Below are 19,699 nucleotides of genomic sequence, written 5' to 3'. Positions count from 1 at the left end.
TATACTAAGCTAATTCAATGAACGCAACACTTTGCGCGCTTGTGCATGAAGTAGTGTTCTTCGTCCGTTTGATTACTGCGATTGTCATGGTGCACCAGATGCAATCACCTTTCAGTAGTTACTATTTGCAAGCATCTCACTTGACTGCACATCCAATTAAGTGCCATTGCACACATAAAGTAATGGAAATAACATTTTTGAACTATATAAACTCGAGTGAACTTGTATAGTTAGAATTTTCCAGAAGTAAGAAAATATTCCATATTATATTTGAAGGCTGTTTTTTCCAATATATTCAATTGAATTAAAGAATTTCACTATTTTAGCACTCCTACTGGAAAGTGCTCAGAGTTACGCCATATTTGGTCTATTGTTGCACACACAACTTTCCCAGGAAAAGTTTACTGAAACTGACACAAGTATGCGTTTATCCAAAGTGGAACACCAAATTCTATGTTTAACTTTGCGAAAACATACATTACGGTCACTTGGAACATGTGTGCAGAATTTCATGCATGAGGCATATTGAGTTGAAAGTTTCTAGACCATTTATGCCACCGATTCTTCACAACTTCCATAAATGCTGCAACGTTTCAGTCATTTTCTCTTGCAGGATACTCCGCCTGGACTGACAGGTCCCATCTCCTGTGCTTTTCTTGCTTTTTTGTGTCTCCATTAATAGCTAAAATAGTTTGTCTCAAAAATGGTGACTATTTGCAAAACAAAAAAACTCACTATTACATATATGGAACATTAGTATTGGATACATGACACCAGCTAAAGGAAAATATTAAGTCAGGCCAGACCGACGCTCCCGCTGCTGCTTAATTTGAACCCTGCGCGCAAAACGGACAAGCTGACAATCTACATGTGGCCTCCCTCTATGCCGCTTTCTGTAAATCAGCTAGTGCTGACGTCACATGACAGGTATCATAGTCCACAACAGGAACGCAGCTCCAATATTCCATTTTTAACATTTTCTCACTTACAAAAGCTGTTTGCACTAAGAATGCATTTGATATTAGACAAGCCTAATCTTTCAATCGAGCTTGACTTAACATTTTCTTTTCAGTGTCCCTTTAATCCTTCGATTGTTGGATCTTTTTTGGAGGTGATGCACCTCCAGTGTCTGGTTCTTTTCTCGAATATTATAAAACAAGCACAGTGGCTATTTTTGGTTATGCAGAAGGAAAACAAAATTGCACGGATAATGGCAAATGCTTCTTTGGTATGCTCCACACATTCCTATCTGAAGTCAATGACATGGAGGGACAGAAAACACCAAAACGAACTGGTACATCAGGGACACTCGAAGAGTTAATGGAGCTAAAACAGGAACCCAGCTCTTGCTCATAACATACATTTTCTCGATGTGCATACCTGCTAAGACAAATATTGCAAACTTCATTCCTTCCAAAGCAGCAGCACAGCTTTCTTCTTCCGCGGCGTGCTTGATTTAGTGCCCCTTTAGAAACAGGCTTGGCCGAAGCTGTAGTTGCCTGCTGCAATTTGCCAGCTGCTGTTGCAACATTATGCACATTGATTGTGTGAAGTGGTGGCCCCATGTGTGCTGGCAGGCACTGGCGCTTCACTTGAGCTTTCTGGAGTGAACAAAGAGAAATAAATTTAATGAAAGCTTCTCACTGGAGACAATATGGAGAAATACTGAATGAAAAATTGCAAAGTCCATACTTGGTTTTCTTGGTCAAGTGTTCTGGCTCTCTTTCTTGATGGGGGGTTTTGTGATGATGGCATCAATTCCTTTAGCAATGGTCCTGGTGGCTTTGGTTCAGAGTCACTAGACCCACCACCTAGCCGCTGGGCAAGGCCAAAGTCAACTAAAGAAAACCTATGAACCAAAACCAAAAATGTTTCCAAGACATTTCCCTTGCAGCATCAGCAGTCAATTTAAATTTGAAAAACTTGCAAAAGGAAATGGCAAGATGATCTGACCTTTTACATTTGCGACTATAGAGAAAGTTGCTTGGTTTGATGTCCCTGTGAATGATGTTGAATGAATGAACTCTTCTTAGTGCAATGAAGAGCTGGGTCATATACTCTTGCACTTCAGCGACACTCAATTTATGCACGAAGTCCTGCAAGTGTGAGAGGACACAAATGAAGACAATAATGTATGAGCCACTACTGCAATAGTTCTGAGGCAACACTTACTGGGAACTTCTCATGAGGAAAGTACGGCATCACAATGGCCACATGACCTTTGTGCAAAAAGCACATCTTCACATCCATGACATTGCTACTGCCCCTGAATAGGAGAAAGACCATCCACACTTATCCTGTGACATACTGTTCAGATGGTCAAAAATAAAAAGCACCGCAATGTTGCAGATATCAGCAAATTAACAGTGGAGTTGCATGCTGCAGCCAAAGCAAAACTAAGAATGATGATCACTCCACAAGTATAGAAATCATGCAGGCAATGCAACTGGTGATCTGCAGCTTTCATGGTTTCTTGGCTACTGGAAGTAGTTATCACGCAACGTCAGATGCAGCTTCTCACAGTGCTGGTATTCCAACATGGCAGTCATGATGACATCAGTGCACCATACGCACTACCAACAATCCCTCAATCCTACCAAATGTAAACTCATGTTCTCTCGCCATCACAATCCCCATCGCTCCAATTATCGAATTTCTAACACATCGATTGAACTAGTACAATCATATAAATATCTAAGAGTCACCCTCTCTTCCAATTTATCATGGCGCCCCCATATCAGTAACATCAGTTCAGCATCAAACAAAACACACTGTATTCTAAAGCACCACCTTCGCCTTGCCCCGCCACACGTTAAATTGCTCGCGTATAAAGCCCTTGCAAGACCCAAATTAGAATATGCAGCTGCCATCTGGAGCCCGCATCAAGCGTATCTAATCACAGCAGTGGAAGCCATTCAAAATCATGCCGCCCAATTCGTTCATTCCTCATATTCATACGACAGTATTTCATCTTTGAAAGCACAATCCGGACTACCGTCCCTTCCTATTGTCACCACATTGCTAGCCTCACCCTTTTTCACAAGTTTTTTTATTCTTCTCTCAATCAAACACTGTATATTACAGCCACAGCACGCATATCCTACCGCACAAGTCATCCATTTCAAGTAGCCCGTCTGCCATAGCACACTACTACATTTTCTGCTTCATTATTTTTTAGAGCAGCTACAGACTGAAACAGCCCACCCTATGACATCGTCTCCATTGCTACATCATCTACTTTTCAAGAACGCGTAACTATCCTCTTCAATGCTAAATAATCTTCGCTTTTTGTTTTTTGTTATTCGAAATATAATCCCACCCCTTATGTAACACCCCCTGAAATGGGAGCCTTTAGGGAAATAAACTTAACAGTAACCTGCTTCATAATGATAGAGGTGCAGCGATCTGTGCCAGAACCACAGAAGAACCCTGGCACAATGTAGTTTCCTCACTAGGAATGTGCCCTACTGTGCTCATGTTTATTACTGTTTACACAGGTTCTTATCACACTGGTGTACCAACACGGTGGCTACAATGACGTTAATGCAAGCTACCTATACCAATTCAAACCTACATTACCCCACTTAAACACTAGCACAAAACGGGCCGAGTTGAGAAAAAAGAAAAACAACCTTGCAAATCATGAGTGCAATGAAAACATTGTACACATAGGCTGTATACACAAAGCTCAGAACAGTTTTCACACCTCAGCCATTTTCACTGCACCTAAAAATGTTTGCTCGTGCCCAGGATACATTCACAAATTTACTACACTGCCAGTAGAACATTCTGCTCAATAAAGTCTATATTTATGGGGTTAACATATTTACAGGTATCTGCCAGTTGTGTGCCAAGTTTATAATGTGCAAAACAGCTGCAAGAAAACCAACCCAGCACAAGTGAAACAAGATGGCAAGTTGGGCTAGTTGGTCGGTGCTCAACACAGAATCTTTTTTTGAAGTGCAACAGCTAATGCACAATTGGAGAACCTGTCTCGTCTACCTTTTTTTTTTTTCACTCTATTACTGTGCATTACCTGTTGCGCTTCAAAAAAACATTATATAGTAGAAGTGAACAAAGTATATATAAAAAGTGGCAGTGAACTAACAAACAGCAGGCAATTCAAAGTTGTACTTGTGATAGCTGTGACTCAATAGCTAAATAGCAAATTCAATGAGATAGCACCAATTTTACATGTGACCAACAGAAAGTGTAAGCAGGAGCAGCGACTACACAAGTGTTAGGAACATGGTCTCTTGACTGCTAAAAATTCAACAGCAATTATACTGCCATACAAGCATGCAGTGTTTTATAGATATAAATAAAAAGCATGCAAGTGCATCCTTTAGAAATATGAATGTAAGTGAATGCAACATGTTCATGCTGACAGTAACCAAACGGCAAAATAACAAGGGAAATGTCCCAGAGCACACAAGTGGCTTACATGAGCAAATAGCACATTTACAAATAGATAGCTTACACCCTGGAGGAAGGAAACAAAACCTCCTCTATTGCTTGCACTGACATCCCAGCTACCACATTAGAGGTAAAAACTGTTTCGCAGAAACTCTTGACGCTGCATCAATACTGTGTTACGCTATTAGCAAAGCATACCTTTCCTCACCTCGACACCACTGGCTAAAGAAAGGGCACATTTACTGTTACCTTGCTTAAGACCGGGAATGCATAACACAATACATGCCACTACACCAGCACTGGTGGAATTGAAGATGGCTTGGAAAAGTAATGCTACAACTTTATTCTCTTACCCAATTAGTCTGAGGCACTGTAGTTCATTTGCAATTCGAGAAGGGTGACTCGTAGGAATTAAAAATTTAATGGCGAATTCCATGTGCACTGCACTTGACTTCAGTCTTGCTTTGTAGACATGACTGAATGTACCTGCAAACAGCAGGCATTTTATTTGTCAGGTTGCACTATAATCATTTACTGCTGCAGTACGTACCTTCACCAATCTTGCCATCCAAAATGAAATGTTTCTGAACTTGTGGAATGTAGGAGTACAAGCAAACACTGTCATCGTTGCAATCTGCAGAAACTGAACAATTTTTTTTATTAGAATGGCTCTTTTACATAGTGAAAGCAAAAGTTCTATTCGTGGCGCTGCCGCACCTACTACCGGTATAAAAGCCTGGATTCCCTGAAAAATGCCAGAAGAGACTACAGGGCCGCTTGACGGCTTTCTAGACAACCCGCTAGCCAGGCCAACATCATCGTAGCTTGGTATTTCTGCCTGGCATACGCAATCGTAGTTTTTGACTCCGCCAGATGCAAGAAATAATTTGCTTCTTCCAACAGTGTAACATTCAAAACCTTCACAACATAGTAGTTAGAATGCTCCAAAACTGTCAGGTCAAGTAAGCTTTCGTATAAGCTGCCCAATTCTTGAAAGAGCTTACTTGCGGTGTTGGCGCTAAGCATAACGCTTGATGAAGCTCTCGCCGAGTGCAGCGTCTTTACCAGACCTCCGAGTTGTCTACAGTACTCCTGTTCCACGGCAACTTTCTCAAAAGGTGTGAGCACTTGCACAGCCATTTTTTTTTTAACCTGTAGGAAAAAAATTACGAAGCAATTCTGAACACAATGCAGCGAGCGCAGTCAGCACAGAGAATTCCTCCAAGATCATTTCAAGACAACAAAAGCATGCCGAGAATTGAGCAGTTTGATGGTACTCCCGAAGGGTCGCACTCATCTAGCACAAAATCGCCCCCATGGCTGACAACGCGTACTCCACCTCGACAGTTTCTTCAACACGTTCTAATAACGAGTTTCTTCTAATAAACACAAGATGTGCACCTTGCCTTCGATTTTTCTTGGCTGCCAGTCGTTATGGCTACTCGTAGACTCGGCAAATTTTGGTTGAAGAACTTTTACATTCCAGAGCAATAAAAGTCCCGCCAAATACGACAACCCCCTTTCACCCGTCCACCGGCACAGCCGCCGTCAACGCCGCCAACCTCCGCCAACTGCCAAACTGCCGCCAACTACGGCAACCGTGCGGCAACCGCACCAACCAGTGTTGCCTAATGTCGGCAAGCAAAAGTGGCTACACTCTAAAAAAAGTTTGCACTCTCTGGGTGTATATTTGCCACACAACGATAATCGTCATCTGTCTTGCCCGCATTTACTTTCTTGAAAACACCGTGCTCATTATTTTCCTCTCGAGAATGCTCTGTCATGCTGATAACGCGTTTGCTGTTCGTGACTTGTAAGTACCGGGCTCGCAACGTTAAAGAAAGGAAATGCGGGCAAGACAGATCACGATTATCGTTGTGTGGCAAAGTTTACACCCTTTGGAGTGCCCCTTCTGCCACACAACGATAATCATCATCTGCCTTGATGCGTTTCCGTTCTCTAACGCTGCGAGCCCGGTACTTTCCAGTAACAAACGGCACGCGTTGATACGTTTCTTTTCTTTAACGCTGCGAGCCCGGTACTTTCCAGTAACGAACGGCATGCGCGTTATCAGCATAATACATTCTAAGAAGAGCTTACACCCTTTGGAGTGCCCCTTCTGCCACACAACGATAATCGTAATCTGCCTTGATGCGTTTCCTTTCTTTAACGCTGCGAGCCCGGCACTTTCCAGTAACGAACGGCATGCGCGTTATCAACATGATAGCCATTGATAGCATTCCCGACAGGAAAGTAGCGGGCGCGGCGTTTTCAAGAAAGGAAACGCAAGCAAGGCGGATGACGATTATGTACATGTCGAGCTTTGGACATCACCTATTGATACTTATTTACGCCGCTTTCTGTTTAGTGAAGATAAATATGTGAATAGTTTATACGTAGTAGTTACTATAAATTTGTATATGGAATGTGTTCGAAACCTGACATCTATGACGTGCCTGCCGCAATCTTTTCCGCCGCCCTTTGCCAGTAAAAACATGTCCTTTGAGATCTGTATTTGTTCCTTTAGGGGACTGTCGTTTGGGCATTTGGACATCGCCTATAGATGGCGCATAAGCAGCTGAAGGAAGTAGCAGACGCGCCGAGTGGTGTGGCCAGCCTGGCCTGCAGCATTTAACAGCCTCTCTCATTCGGTCAGAGATGCATTTTATCGTTCTTTCCTGAGTATTCGCTTTGTGTTGAACATCAGATCCACTGCTCAGCTGCGATGTCCGACAAAACAGAGTTGCGTTCTCCAAACTTCTTGCTCAAGTCTTTCTTTGCTGGTGGTAAGTATTATATTTAGTTTCGTAAGAAGTGCGACAAGTTTACTGCATGCTGCATGTTTTACGGCGGCGCGGCCTCGGACGTCAAGTTCACGGCCTTACCTGAAAAGTAACATTGACCCCGTTCGCTCTGCCGAAATTCCTGCGGGCGCTCAGTGGGCCAGGCAGCTAGAATGTGTGCTAGAATTGCGTGCCTATTGTGGAGAATGTAGACGACCCGGTATCTCGCTTGCTAGGCACCTGACTGTGCGTTCGCTAAACCACTGACTACATTTTGTGTTAGCATGCCAGTGGGCTTCAGTGCCTCCTTGTATTTTTTGTCACCTAAGTCAAACTAAAGCGTCGGACATGTGCATGTCGCCATTATTGATGTTGCTTGCGAGACGCGCAGACTACACTAGTCTCCGCAAAACTCCATAGTCTCACAGACTCCGCATTCAGCTGGTCAACGCGCGCAGCCATTTTCCCGGATGACATAAATAAACAGTACATGTCATTGACCTTCTAATATCCAGGCACAGTCGATATTTTGATCATGTAAGCGCGCAACCTTGCAAGTAGCTCCTCTTTCTTTTTTGTTTCTTCACATACGTTCTTGCCACCTGTAGGGCATATTTACCTAAAGTACTTTTTCTTGTTTAGGATCTATTAGTGCACCATAAACACAGCGCGCGAGTTAGAATGAAGGCCACTGCGCTTCATTTTTGCACACGTGCAGAGCTAGTGCTCATTCGTCAGTCAGCTAACAAATCTTTCGCGCACGTGCATGTGTGACTGCATTGGGAAACGGCATAAATAGAGGCATATAACAGATGGTGTTCAGACCTTCAGACCGCCCGCACTGTATGCGTAAACGAGGTTTATACGTAATGTGCAAAGCAAAATGGTGTTTCCGAAATGAGCATATGCATATCTAGCTAGTCATGCATGGTGGTTATCGGGACTGCCCGATGAAAATTATGTTCCACATAGCCATGACAAATTGCCTGTAGTGGTGTTCAGGCTGCCCACACTGTCTGCATAAACAAGGTTTATACATACTGTGCAAAGCAAAATGGTGTTTCCAAAATGAACATATGCATATCTAGTCATGCATGGCGGTTATCGTGACTGCCTGATGGAAATTATGTTCCACATAGCCGTCACAAATTGCCTGTGAATAAGGCAGCACACTACTTCCCTTGAGCATATGCGTCATAACTCGTGGTGCATGTAATTGAAAGCACTTTAGTCGCTCAGTGTGACAAGATAAAATGCTTAATGTTTTATGGCTGCAGGCTTGCTTGTCTCTACACTTGTACAGTCATGATCCCATAACAAAAAAACGTAACGTAATTCATCCACCACAAGACGCCCTTATAACCTTGCAAAAATTTCTGCAACTCCAGTTTTTCACTGCTCATGTTCTTCACGAAGGTCAGGCATGTCAAAGCTCACCCAAAAACAAACAAATGCTACTGGCTACTCCACCATTCACTACATGTTCTGACATGTACAAATTGAACCTGCTATTTGAATAGCATCAAACAATTGGCATTGCAGAGTGCACACAGCACCTGTGTCCATGATGTAGAAGACTACTGGGCCGTTTGCATCTGCAGCTGCTCAAAAAGAGGCAGCAATGTCACACAAATTTACCTGATGGGTGCAGAGCTCATGTTTACTTCCTAATGTTTTCTTTGTGCCTGATGGTTGTCCAGGTTATTCATAGTACCTCCATCATCTATCAGAATATGGCACTCTTTGGCCAGACCTGGCCCTTGCACTGTTAATGCCACATATCATCAACATCCTCTATCTGAATGAAAGTGGCTATTTATCTTTCCCATTATGGTAGGCAAGAAGGAAGCAACTACCCTCACCGCCTACAGGATTATCCAATTAACTGAACTATGTCGGATGCTCGGTTGCCATAGTTGGAAGTTCGAATCCTTCTATGATTTTATTTTTAATCTGATGATGGTGAGCTTGAATTCCACCTCCTCCAGTGCACTACATATGCAGGCTTGGAGTGACGCCTGACACCGGCAAAAGATGCAGAGAGTGAGTGGGAAGGTAGGAAGGCCCACTAAGCTTCAGCAAAGATACTTCCTCATCAAAACGGGAATTGGCCTCTCTGGTGCAGCACTCGGCCACTCCCTCCCTCGTGATTCCTACAGTTAACCCATAGCCCTCAGTCCCCAGCAGCTGCAGAGCACCTGACCAAGGCAGTGGTCAGACCTGTAACGCTCCCTAGGGTTCTAAGAATCTCTGGACCCGGATAGGCCGCCAATGGAAAATGACCCTGGCAACCTTTAACACCCAAACTCTGTTGAATGAGGCTACCTTAGCAGGACCCTTTGAGGAACTATCAGACATTGTTTGGGATATCATTGTCCTTAGTGAGATTAGAGCTGGTGAGGCATATACAGTGCTGGCTAATGGCCATGTCCTCTGCTATAGAGGTCTCCCAGATAAGAAGCAATACGGGTTAGGATTCCTAATCCATAAGGACATAGTAGGCAACGTTGACGAATTCTACAGCATTAATGAGAGGGTAGCAGTAGTCGTAATAAAGCTGAATAGGAGGTATAGAATAAAGGTAGTACAAAGCTACACTCCAACCTCCAGTCACGATGATGAAAAAATAGAACAGTTTTATGAAGATGTTGAATAAGTGATGCAAAAAGTGCAAACTCGCTATACTGCAGTAATGGGCGACTTCATTGCAAAAGTTGGGAAAAAGCAGGCTGGTGAACAAGCAATTGAGAGCTATGGCGTCAATTCTAGAAACGCTAGAGGAGAGATGCTGGTAGAATTCACAGGAAGAAATAAGCTGCGAATAATGAACACCTTTTTCAGGAAGCGTAGCAACAGAAAGTGGTCCTGGATAAGCCCTAACGGTGAAACAAGAAATGAAATTGATTTCATGCTTTCTTCCAATCCCAGCATAGTGCAGGATGTAGAAGTGATAGGTAGGGTAAAGTTCAGTGATCAGAGGTTAGTGAGGGCTAAGATTCACCTCAATTTGAAGAGAGAAAGAGTAAAATTGGTCAAAAAGAAACAGGTCAACTTAGAGGCACTAAGGGTAAAAGCAGAAAAATTTAGGCTGGTACTTGCAAACAAATATGCAGCCTTAGAACACAGAGATGAAGATGACATAGAGGTAATGAATGAAACCGTAACTAGGCTGGCTTCAGAGGAAGTGGGAGGCAAGGCACTAAGGCAACCAGTAGGCAAGCTCTCCCAACTAACAAAGGACCTAATAAAGAAGCGACAAAGAATGAATGTCCAACTCAATAGATCAGATAGAATTTTTGAAACTGTCAAAACTGATCAACAAGGCAAGAATAAGTGATATTCGAAACTATAACGTGAGAAAGACTGAAGGAGCCGTAAAAAATGACTCAGCCTGAAATAAATGAGAAGAAAACGGCATAGGACAAACCAAGGTGTATGCACTGAAAGATAAGCAGGGTAATATCGTAGGCAATCTCGAAGCTGTAGTAAAAGCAGCGGAAGAATTCTATACTGACCTGTACAGTACCCAGAAGAGTCAGGATATCTTCATTCGAAGAAGTAATGAACAGAATACAGAAACTGCTATAATTAGCGATGAGGTCAGAAGGGCCTTGGAAGACATGAAACGGCGAAGAGCGGCAGGAGAAGATGGAGTAACAGTCGATTTAATCAAAGATGGAGGAGACATGATGCTTGGAAAACTGGCGGCTCTCTATACGAAGTGTCTATTGACTGCAAGGGTCCCAGAAAATTGGAAGAATGCAGACATTATACTAATCCACAAAAAGGGAGAAGTTAAAGAATTGAAAAATTATAGGCCCATTAGCTTACTCCTAGTATTATCTAAAATATTCACCAAGATAATTTGCAATAGAATAAGGGCAACACTGGACTTTAGCCAACCAAGGGAACAGGCTGGCTTCAGGAAGAGTACTCTACAATGGATCACATTCATGTAATTAATCAGGTAATTGAGAAATCTGCATCTGCAGAGTACAATCAACCTCTCTATATGGCTTTCATAGATTACAAAAAGGCATTTGATTCACTAGAGATACCAGCAGTCATAGAGGTATTACGTAATCAAGGAATACAGGCCGCTTACGTAAATATGTTGGAAGATATCTACCGAGATTCATGTCATTAAAACTTCGTAAAAACCAAGATTTTTACAGCCGGTTTGCAAACAAGTTTTTCAAGATGAACGGCTGTTGTATGAAACGTAGCTTTAGCAAAACGCTGTATAAATGGTTGCCGACAGAAAAAATTCAGAGCCATTCCACTTTGTGAAGGTGGATTACCAGCTGAGCTGTATGTATGGCGATAAATATGTTGATAATAAATATATTGATACAATATAAGACACATACCACAATGAATTTCGTTTTATCACAACTTTTTTCTGGTTTTATTAAATTGCATACTCCACGCTTTCATTACTTTAACCTTCTTTTGTTTCCTTTTTTTAATTTATTATTTGGTCACCAAGGTGACTATGGCTTTATCATCACTATGATATATGGCCAGTGGGTCTGTGGCGACACTGAAAAGGTTCTTGTTCAATGTGAGATCTATACATTACCAATGACACGTTGTGGGCACACTGATGTTTGTGTAACATTGAATACCGAACCTTTACAAGAGAAATGCCACAAACCACTTTGTCTGGCCAAGACACGTTCATGTTGACATCACCCACAATTGCTATGGGAGCGGAGTCGGTAGGGGTGATCCAACCAAAGGTGCATACGCTTGGCGTTTACGGCACAATCTTGATCCCGATTACATGGTGCCCGCAGTCACAGCACACATTCCCGCTTCTGTTCATGACGGTGTTCTTTGTAGGTGCGCTGTTCTTCCACAGTCCTCGCGGCACTCGACCTACCCATTGCACAGGTGGAAAGAAACTGAGATAAGGTTACATGGTTGTGGGCATGAAACTGCAATTTGTACTAAACAGTGTCTATTCCGATCTTACTTTTTTTGTTGCAATATTCTTTTTATCACAATATGTTTTGACACTTCTCGTGGTTAAACACAGCTGGGGCATACCCGGCAATACGCTTTTGCTTTATGCTTTAGCTCTTTTCGCTCTGGGGTGGCTGCCATCTTTTTTTACCTACACACAAACCGCCAGAACCTAGCGTATAAAAGCTCAGCTGTAGTAAGTATTTTCAAGAAAAAATATTAAGCTGCTGAAGGGTCTATGTGCCATAGACACATATAAAAGGCCCCGTTGCTAGAAGAGCATCACTGGTCATAGCCCAAATGATAACTGGTACACGACAAGACTGTCCGAAACATTAAATAATAATCAAGCGGAACTCGCAAACTGCCATAGCTTCCACTGCGTAACCGAAAACAAACATAAATTATCCATTTTGTTTCTGCATTCCTTCGAAAACTGATGTCATTGTTTCACTTCTGGTAATTTGCGATACTTTAAGCAAAGGGTGAACAGTAACAAGACTTTAAAAGTTGCAAAATATTTGGTTAGTTTGAAATATTAAAAGCTACCAAATAGTTCCTTTTTCAAATATGAATATTTAGTGTGTAATATTCAATTTGTATTCAAAACTTCAAATATTTGTCCACCCCTACTTACACTTAAAGCAGGTAATTCAAAGTAGAGCAGTGCACAAGCCTGATTTCTTAGCCTGGGCCCGTGGTTCCAAGCCCGGTCCCAGGCATTCATTACTAAGCTTAGCCAAGGCCCACTAGTGCATGACCATGCCCGGCCTGCGAGTAGGAAACATATTTTTTTTTACTTGCATATTGTGCCTTATGTGTCAGCTTCACCATCTCGGGGTCTAATCAGCTGCAGTGTATGAGCAATAAAAGACAATCTTTGTTTCTCTCATGGGAACATTGGTGATCAAGCCCATTGCCTGTGCTGTTATTTTTCCGCTGGTGTGCACCATGATCGTACGATTTGGTTCTGTGAGGTCAGTTAGCTTGCAAATATATATGTATATACATAGAAATAAGCAAATTCACGAGCATACAGCGTAAAATAAATGCACAAGTAGGAAGAGATGCCCCTTGCGTTAGTGTTAAAATAATATTGTATCGAGAGTAGTAATAGTACAATTGTAAAAGCGGTAACAGGGAAGTGGTTTGAAGGATGGTTCTTTGTGTAATTTATTTTTCCTCACGAGAAAACAATGTTAATTTTTGTGGAAAAAAAAAAGAAATTTGAACTTCATGTTTTTTTTTCTTTGCTAATATATACTAAAAGAGCCAGCTTTTTAAACGTGTCACTTCAGCTTGGCACAGAATGTCTTAGACCATGCAATGCATAATGTTTGTGTGTGCTCGAAGTCATGACTTTGGCCCTTTAATGAGTGGGCCCGAGTCCGGCCCAGGCATGCGACTTCAAGCCCAGACCTGGTCAGGGCCTGCCATAAAATGCTTCGGATGGCCCGGGCTGGGCCTGGGCGTTTAGGTCAGCCCGAGCTCGTGCAGTGCTCTATTTCAGTCTTACCAAAAAAATATTTTCTTGTCCCCTTCAGGCACCAATTAATTCTTTCCATTGAAAATTTAGTTTCACCACGTTTCTTCAATCTTCAGAATCATTAATTGCATACAGCAGCAGAATGGATTAAGAATAATTCTTTAAGTTTTCTCAAGTTTACAGATTGTGAATTTCATGCGAGTACTCTCTACAGGAACATAAGATATGAGAACATGAACTATTTAGAGGCTAGCATACTTGAAAAGCACCTGTCCAGCCATTTGAGTAATATGCCAGTTGTTGCTGTCAAAAACAATGAATTAAATGACCTACTACATGAAGACGAACTGACACTGTGGTGGCAAACATGGTATACCTTCAACATTAATTGTTTTAGTAAAGCAATGTACACTTCTTATTCAAACTTGTAGCACAGGTTCAATCACAAGTGGGTCAAGATGTGTGCACCACATTTTAAATATAATTTTCATGAGTGCTTTTTGCTTTTGATGTGCATGCCAACATAGCACAATTGTGCACACAGCACAAGAAGAGGTTGTGGACAACTCAGTATAAGACCTCAATAATTTTGAATTCTAGAAAGAATATTGCCAGCTGGGTAGTACAATGTAACTGATGTAGCTGATGTACATATAGCTGGTGTAAGTACAAGAGCATAAAATATTCACAGCATTTCTATGAACCTTAATAGTGATAAATAGGCTAAAAACAGAGCTTTTGCAGAGGGTAACCTGAACTTTGGCCCCCTCTTAAAGTTGTACTTGAAGTGAGTTTATTTGTATAGACCGTCGCCAAGTATGTCTTGAAGAATGACAGCTGCTGTTACACCCATCCTATTGGCATGTCGATAACCTTTAGGGGTGTCTGCGCTGTGAAATAAATGTAAAAATGACAAGTTTTCTAAGATATTAGTACCACCCCATGAATTCTGAAAATTAAAGCACAAAATTGCTATTATACAGGGTGAACAAGAAGAAAGGGGGTTAACCGAGGGGCCCGATTTTTATTAGTCATATCATAAGAAGCCAACAAACACTGACACCAAGGACAACATAGGGGAAATTACTTGTGCTTAATAAATGAAATAAAGAAACGATAAATTAATGGAAATTAAAGTGGATGAAAAAACAACTTGCTGCAGGTGGGAACCGAACCCACAACCTTCGCATTTCGCGTGCGATGCTCTACCAATTGAGCTACAGCGGTGCTGTTTTCCCATCCACTTTCTTGGGTATTTATGTGTCTTAGTAGAACCCAGAGAGTGTTAGCCAGCGCCACCACTCGCAGACCTTGGCGGCGGACGTGGAACGTCCTTTCTGCCGCAGCCGTCACGAGAACGTGATCTAATCTTTTTGAGTGAAGGCAACTGGTCAATAAACCCACTTATGCGACCTGAAGGCATCAATGTAGCTGGATTCGAGACCCTCGTTATGTAATGAACGAGAAGAAAGGGGGTTATACATAGTGCCCCACATAATTTGAGCCAAGAATATTAAAATGAAAGGCATGTCACAAGTGAATTGAACCAAACGCAAACTATTCACAATAGCCTATAGTAACTCAATTTTTTGTTTTCCCCATAACTCACTAATTAAGTTTAATTACCCAACTTTTTAATAATGCTTGAGGACCCCAAGTATTATATGCAGATTTGTAGAGCACCTTCAGAAACCACCGATCAAGTTGTTTCCTTTACGATATGTCTCACGTAGTCCTTTTTTCTGGGTTGCAAAGAAAGCCCGCAAAATATAAAAAAGGCATGTGACTGAGCGTTTGTGCAGTGGTATTGTGCTGCTCTCAAGCATGCATTTGGTGAACAAGGTTGGCTGCATTGTGACTGGCGATGAGGAAGTACCAGGGCGTCCTTTATCTCATCGGTAGCGCTAGGCCAGTAGCATGCATTTTCACTGTCATCCAATGGGAGCCGACCTTGTTCACCGAATGCACGCTGGAGATCAGCACGATACCACTGCACAAACGCTCAGTCACATGCCTTCTTTTATATTTTGCAGGCTTTCTTTGCAACCCAGAAAAAAGGACTACGTGAGACATATCATAAAGGAAACAACTTAATTGGTGGTTTCTGAAGGTGCTCTACAAGTCTGCGTATCATACTTGGGGTCCTCAGCCAAGAATTAAAAAGTTGGGTAATTAAACTTAATGAGTGAGTTATGCGTAAAACAAAATTGTCCGAGTTACTATAGGCTATTGCGAATAGTATGTGTTCAGTTCAATTCGCTTCCGACGCTCCTTTCATTTTTAAATTTTTGGCTCAAATTATCTGTGACACCCTGTATAATAGCAATATTGTGCTTTAATTTTCAGAATCTATGGGGTAGTACTAATATCTTACAAAACTTGTAATTTCTACATTTATTTCATAGCGCAGACACCCCTAAAGCTTATTAATGTGCCTGTAGGATGGGTGTAACAGCAGCTGTCATTCTTCTAGACATACTTGGTGACGGTCTATACAAATAAATTTGCCTCGAGTACAACTTTCAGAGGTGCCTAAGTTCAGTTTACCCTCTGCAAATGCTCTGTTTTTAGCCTATTCATCACCATTCAGGTTCACGTAGAAATGCTTTGAATATTTTATGCTCTTGTACTTGCATCAGCTACGCTCACAAGCATAATATCCTGCAATTTGTGGAGTGCTTCAAATGGAGCCTTTCGTATACCACAATATGACATGAAAATACAGTACTATGTAGCATTGACATGCCAAGCCACCATGTTATTGCTCATCTTCGTTTGTGTTTTGGCAAAAAACAGTATTTACTGTAACAAACACAAGCAAACAGAATTACCTTCTCCAAATACATGGAGATCTTAAAAAGATCGCCATGTACTTGAAAACTGATTATGTCCCTGATTTGTCTTTGGGTCCCAGTAGGATATATCATGCTGTATGAGAGCATTGGAAATGAAGTTCATAAATGTAAGAAATGTTTCAGTAATAAAATTTCCCACTCGTCAGCATGAGGCAGTCGTGAGGCCAAAGGCCTTTCTATCTTTTTATAATCACGCTGAAATCAATTTCTTTCTTTTCTTTTTCTAATAATCTTTTGTAACATTTCAGGTGTGGCCGGCATGTGTGCCAAGACAACAGTAGCTCCACTGGACAGAATCAAGATACTTCTTCAGGGTCACCAATGCCACTACAAGCATTATGGTATGATGTACACTTGATTTGATTCTCTAATCTTAATTTATTGTAAGCAGAAGGTGGCTTGCTAACTGCTTGCTAAGTCTCTTTCAAAATGTATATGAAAATGCAGGTGTATTCTCTGGCCTCAAGGGCATAGTGCAGAAAGAGCAATTCCTTGGGCTATACAAAGGCAATGGAGCACAGATGGTCCGTATTTTTCCCTATGCTGCCGTACAGTTTCTTTCATTTGAAGCATACAAACGAGTAAGTTTCTCTCCCCTTTGTTCGGCTATGTGTTGTTACAGGTGTTTTGTGTGCACTTCAATATTTGTAGTTTTAAAGATACCTCTTTCCTGCTTTATTTCATCTTTAGTACATATTTCACTAGCAGTGGAACTTTCTAATGTTTACAATCGCAAGAATGCTTTGTCTATAGGCAGTTTCAGTTTAACATTATGGTAATAGCTGGGCTAAGAGAAATAGTGTTACCGTTCCGCAAACTAACTTTGCAGGAAGCAAGTTTTAGTATAGCATGATAGCATAGTTTACATGCGGGACACTATTCTATTACGCTTTAAATTTTGCATACATAGTGCACCTAAGTGATTCTATCTATTCACCATGCTTTGCGTGTGCGTCCGAAATGTTCGATAGGTAGCGCAATAAAAGCCGGGAGCATATTTTATTTGTACGTGGCGAAATCGGTACAAGCTGTCAACCATGACCTCTGTGGCGTACCGATCTCGGAGGCCATATGCCATCGCGCCTATATCCCAACTTTGTCGATACGTGACGCTGCAAACCCAGAAGTTTCACTCATTAGGCTTCGACGCGAGTAGAAATGAGAAGCGCTCTGAAAAACTCCGCAGCATTACCTACAATGCTCTGTCGTCGAAGAGGCCCGAGGCTAAGTGATAGATGTTTACACAGTCATTTGCTTTGAACGAGGTAAATTCTACAATAGCAATGCCAAATTAAGTTCAAAGCAGGCGTCCGGGACCACCGCCATGTTTTACGTAAACCACGCAAAGACTGTAACCTTAAATGTGAAAAAAAAAGTGTGCGTATGCTATATGGGTTATTATGCCCATGTGCATTTCGATCCTGCTATTCCACTAAGCCTACTATTGCGCTAAATATGTCAAACTAAAACTGTCTTATGTCAATCCAGAACTCGCAGAATTATTTTTGTGACAGTTTGGAACATCTTTCATGTTTCGTTTCACTTCATAAAACTGCATCGTTTTGTAAATGTTCAATCATTCTTGTTTTAAGAGCTTTAATTTTATATTATCTGTAAAATAGAGCAATCTATGGGAAATGTCACGAGAAGATCTATAGGACTGCTAGCTATATAGTTAAGTGCCTCTTGTCTTGTACAAATGGCATTCAGCCTATGCCAAATGGTTCTTGCTGCATGTAAAAGGCATAGTCAAATCCAAGAATGTTTCATGCAGCTCTTACCTCTTTATACATTTTCACCTCATCCTTAAGCCTTCATGACCATGCCTTAAAATTCTTTTCAGGTTATACGGAACACCTTTGAAAATACTTCCCATGCAAGCAAGTTTGTGGCTGGTTCATGTGCAGGTCTGTGCAGTAATTATGATGCATTAAGGAGACTAATGTTAGCAATTCATTTCTTTACGTGTGTGTGGTTAATTTTAGCTGTCCCAGTTGGCATTCTGAAGGTGTCAACAAAGTAAGGATGCTGTCTCAGTGGTGGGAAAAGTAGAATGAATTGACTAAGTTGGTTGTGCAAGGATGCAGTTATAGGCACAATTATGCCCTCACTGGGGTGTTAGGCTATTGCACAATGATCCTTGTCATCTGGTGTTTTCTCAATAATTCGCAATAAATTTAGCTGAAAGTGAATGTTTGAGGGAATTATGGGCACAGTGCCAGGAGGTACTAAGAGGCATATGTGGGCTGTAATATAGTTGTATTTGTATGTACAAACTATTGCTACCTATCTGTGTTCGTATACACTGACAGGTAAAAATTTTTACTGGTAAGACTGAACCTTCTGGCTTAATTCTTTCTTACAGTCAAATGTTACTCTTAAAAGATAGCAGTGCAACGTACAATTCAGGTAGTACCTATCTCACTCTTGCAGCAGCTCCTTAGCCTTCAGAGTTGTGTGCACTTATGCTGGAAGCTTTGGTTGCAAGTCTTCCCAATGGTATGCACAGGTGTGACTGCTGCAGTGACTACTTACCCGTTGGACATGGTCAGGGCAAGACTAGCATTTCAAGTCAATGGCCATCACATCTACAATGGAATCTTTCATGTTGTGACGTCCATTGTTAAGACGGTATGTCCTGATTTTCTTTCTATTGTGTACAGTCGAACCTACTTATACCAATATTCAAGTGCCACAAAAATTCCACTGTTATAACCAATAATTGTTATAACTGGGTTGCATGAAAAAATCAAAATAGGGGGATGGCAGAGCTTCTGTGAGAAAGCTATAATGGCGGAGAGGACGGTGCCCCTCCACCCAGCTGCTGATTGTGCTCACTTGTTTTAAACTGCTTCCTGGGCACTCCGATCACATGTGATAAGCCGCAACTGTCGATCTTAAAGAATGGCATTGCCATAACTGCAAAGAAGGGGTCTTGGGTGGCGAGCGATATGCGAGCTCTGCCAAGGCATCGCTTTGGTGGCCCCAAAAGGGGCCTTTTAAAACATTCGAGAAGGTTGCCGCGGCAGCCTGTCAGCTTGAGAAATCCGTAAGAAATGCTGCGGCGAGATTGCCTCAAGTATCTCGCCACATGCTTCTCACTGGCTTGCATGAGAAAACCCTATGTCCATCAGCCTTGCGTGCTTTACGCGAAGCTTGTCGACATCCTTCTCCAAGGCATCCAGGTGCTC

General features: G+C 41.8%; 2 protein-coding genes across 3 annotated transcripts in view; one reads left to right on the top strand and one right to left on the bottom strand.

Annotated features, from left to right (window-relative positions):
• Positions 1-6,008, bottom strand: part of LOC126548115 (cell division cycle 7-related protein kinase-like) — a 28,162-nt gene extending 22,154 nt beyond the window's left edge. The window contains exons 1-8 of one of the 2 annotated variants that reach the window (XM_050196227.3): positions 5,818-6,008; positions 5,421-5,568; positions 4,967-5,059; positions 4,770-4,902; positions 2,173-2,266; positions 1,954-2,096; positions 1,693-1,849; positions 1,381-1,601 (exon numbers count right to left, since the gene is read on the bottom strand). In XM_050196227.3, coding sequence (XP_050052184.1) covers positions 1,381-1,601; positions 1,693-1,849; positions 1,954-2,096; positions 2,173-2,266; positions 4,770-4,902; positions 4,967-5,059; positions 5,421-5,556 — 977 coding nt within the window. In that variant the 5' untranslated portion in view covers positions 5,557-5,568; positions 5,818-6,008. The remainder of the gene's footprint in view (positions 1-1,380; positions 1,602-1,692; positions 1,850-1,953; positions 2,097-2,172; positions 2,267-4,769; positions 4,903-4,966; positions 5,060-5,420; positions 5,569-5,817) is intronic. The other variant, XM_055063571.2, reaches the window with a different exon arrangement.
• Positions 6,009-7,001: 993 nt separating this feature from the next.
• The window catches only part of LOC126548121 (solute carrier family 25 member 16-like), a 42,334-nt gene continuing 29,636 nt past the window's right edge, over positions 7,002-19,699 (top strand). Inside the window, exons 1-5 of the mRNA XM_050196236.3 lie at positions 7,002-7,202; positions 16,757-16,849; positions 16,956-17,089; positions 18,352-18,415; positions 19,018-19,139. Of these exons, the coding sequence (XP_050052193.1) occupies positions 7,142-7,202; positions 16,757-16,849; positions 16,956-17,089; positions 18,352-18,415; positions 19,018-19,139 (474 nt within the window). The 5' untranslated portion in view covers positions 7,002-7,141. The remainder of the gene's footprint in view (positions 7,203-16,756; positions 16,850-16,955; positions 17,090-18,351; positions 18,416-19,017; positions 19,140-19,699) is intronic.

This window comes from Dermacentor andersoni, chromosome 1, assembly GCF_023375885.2.
Source record: "Dermacentor andersoni chromosome 1, qqDerAnde1_hic_scaffold, whole genome shotgun sequence".
Classification (NCBI taxonomy): Eukaryota; Metazoa; Arthropoda; class Arachnida; order Ixodida; family Ixodidae; genus Dermacentor; species Dermacentor andersoni.
Note: the sequence above shows the minus strand (reverse complement) of the source record. Positions and strands in the feature narration are given on the sequence as shown.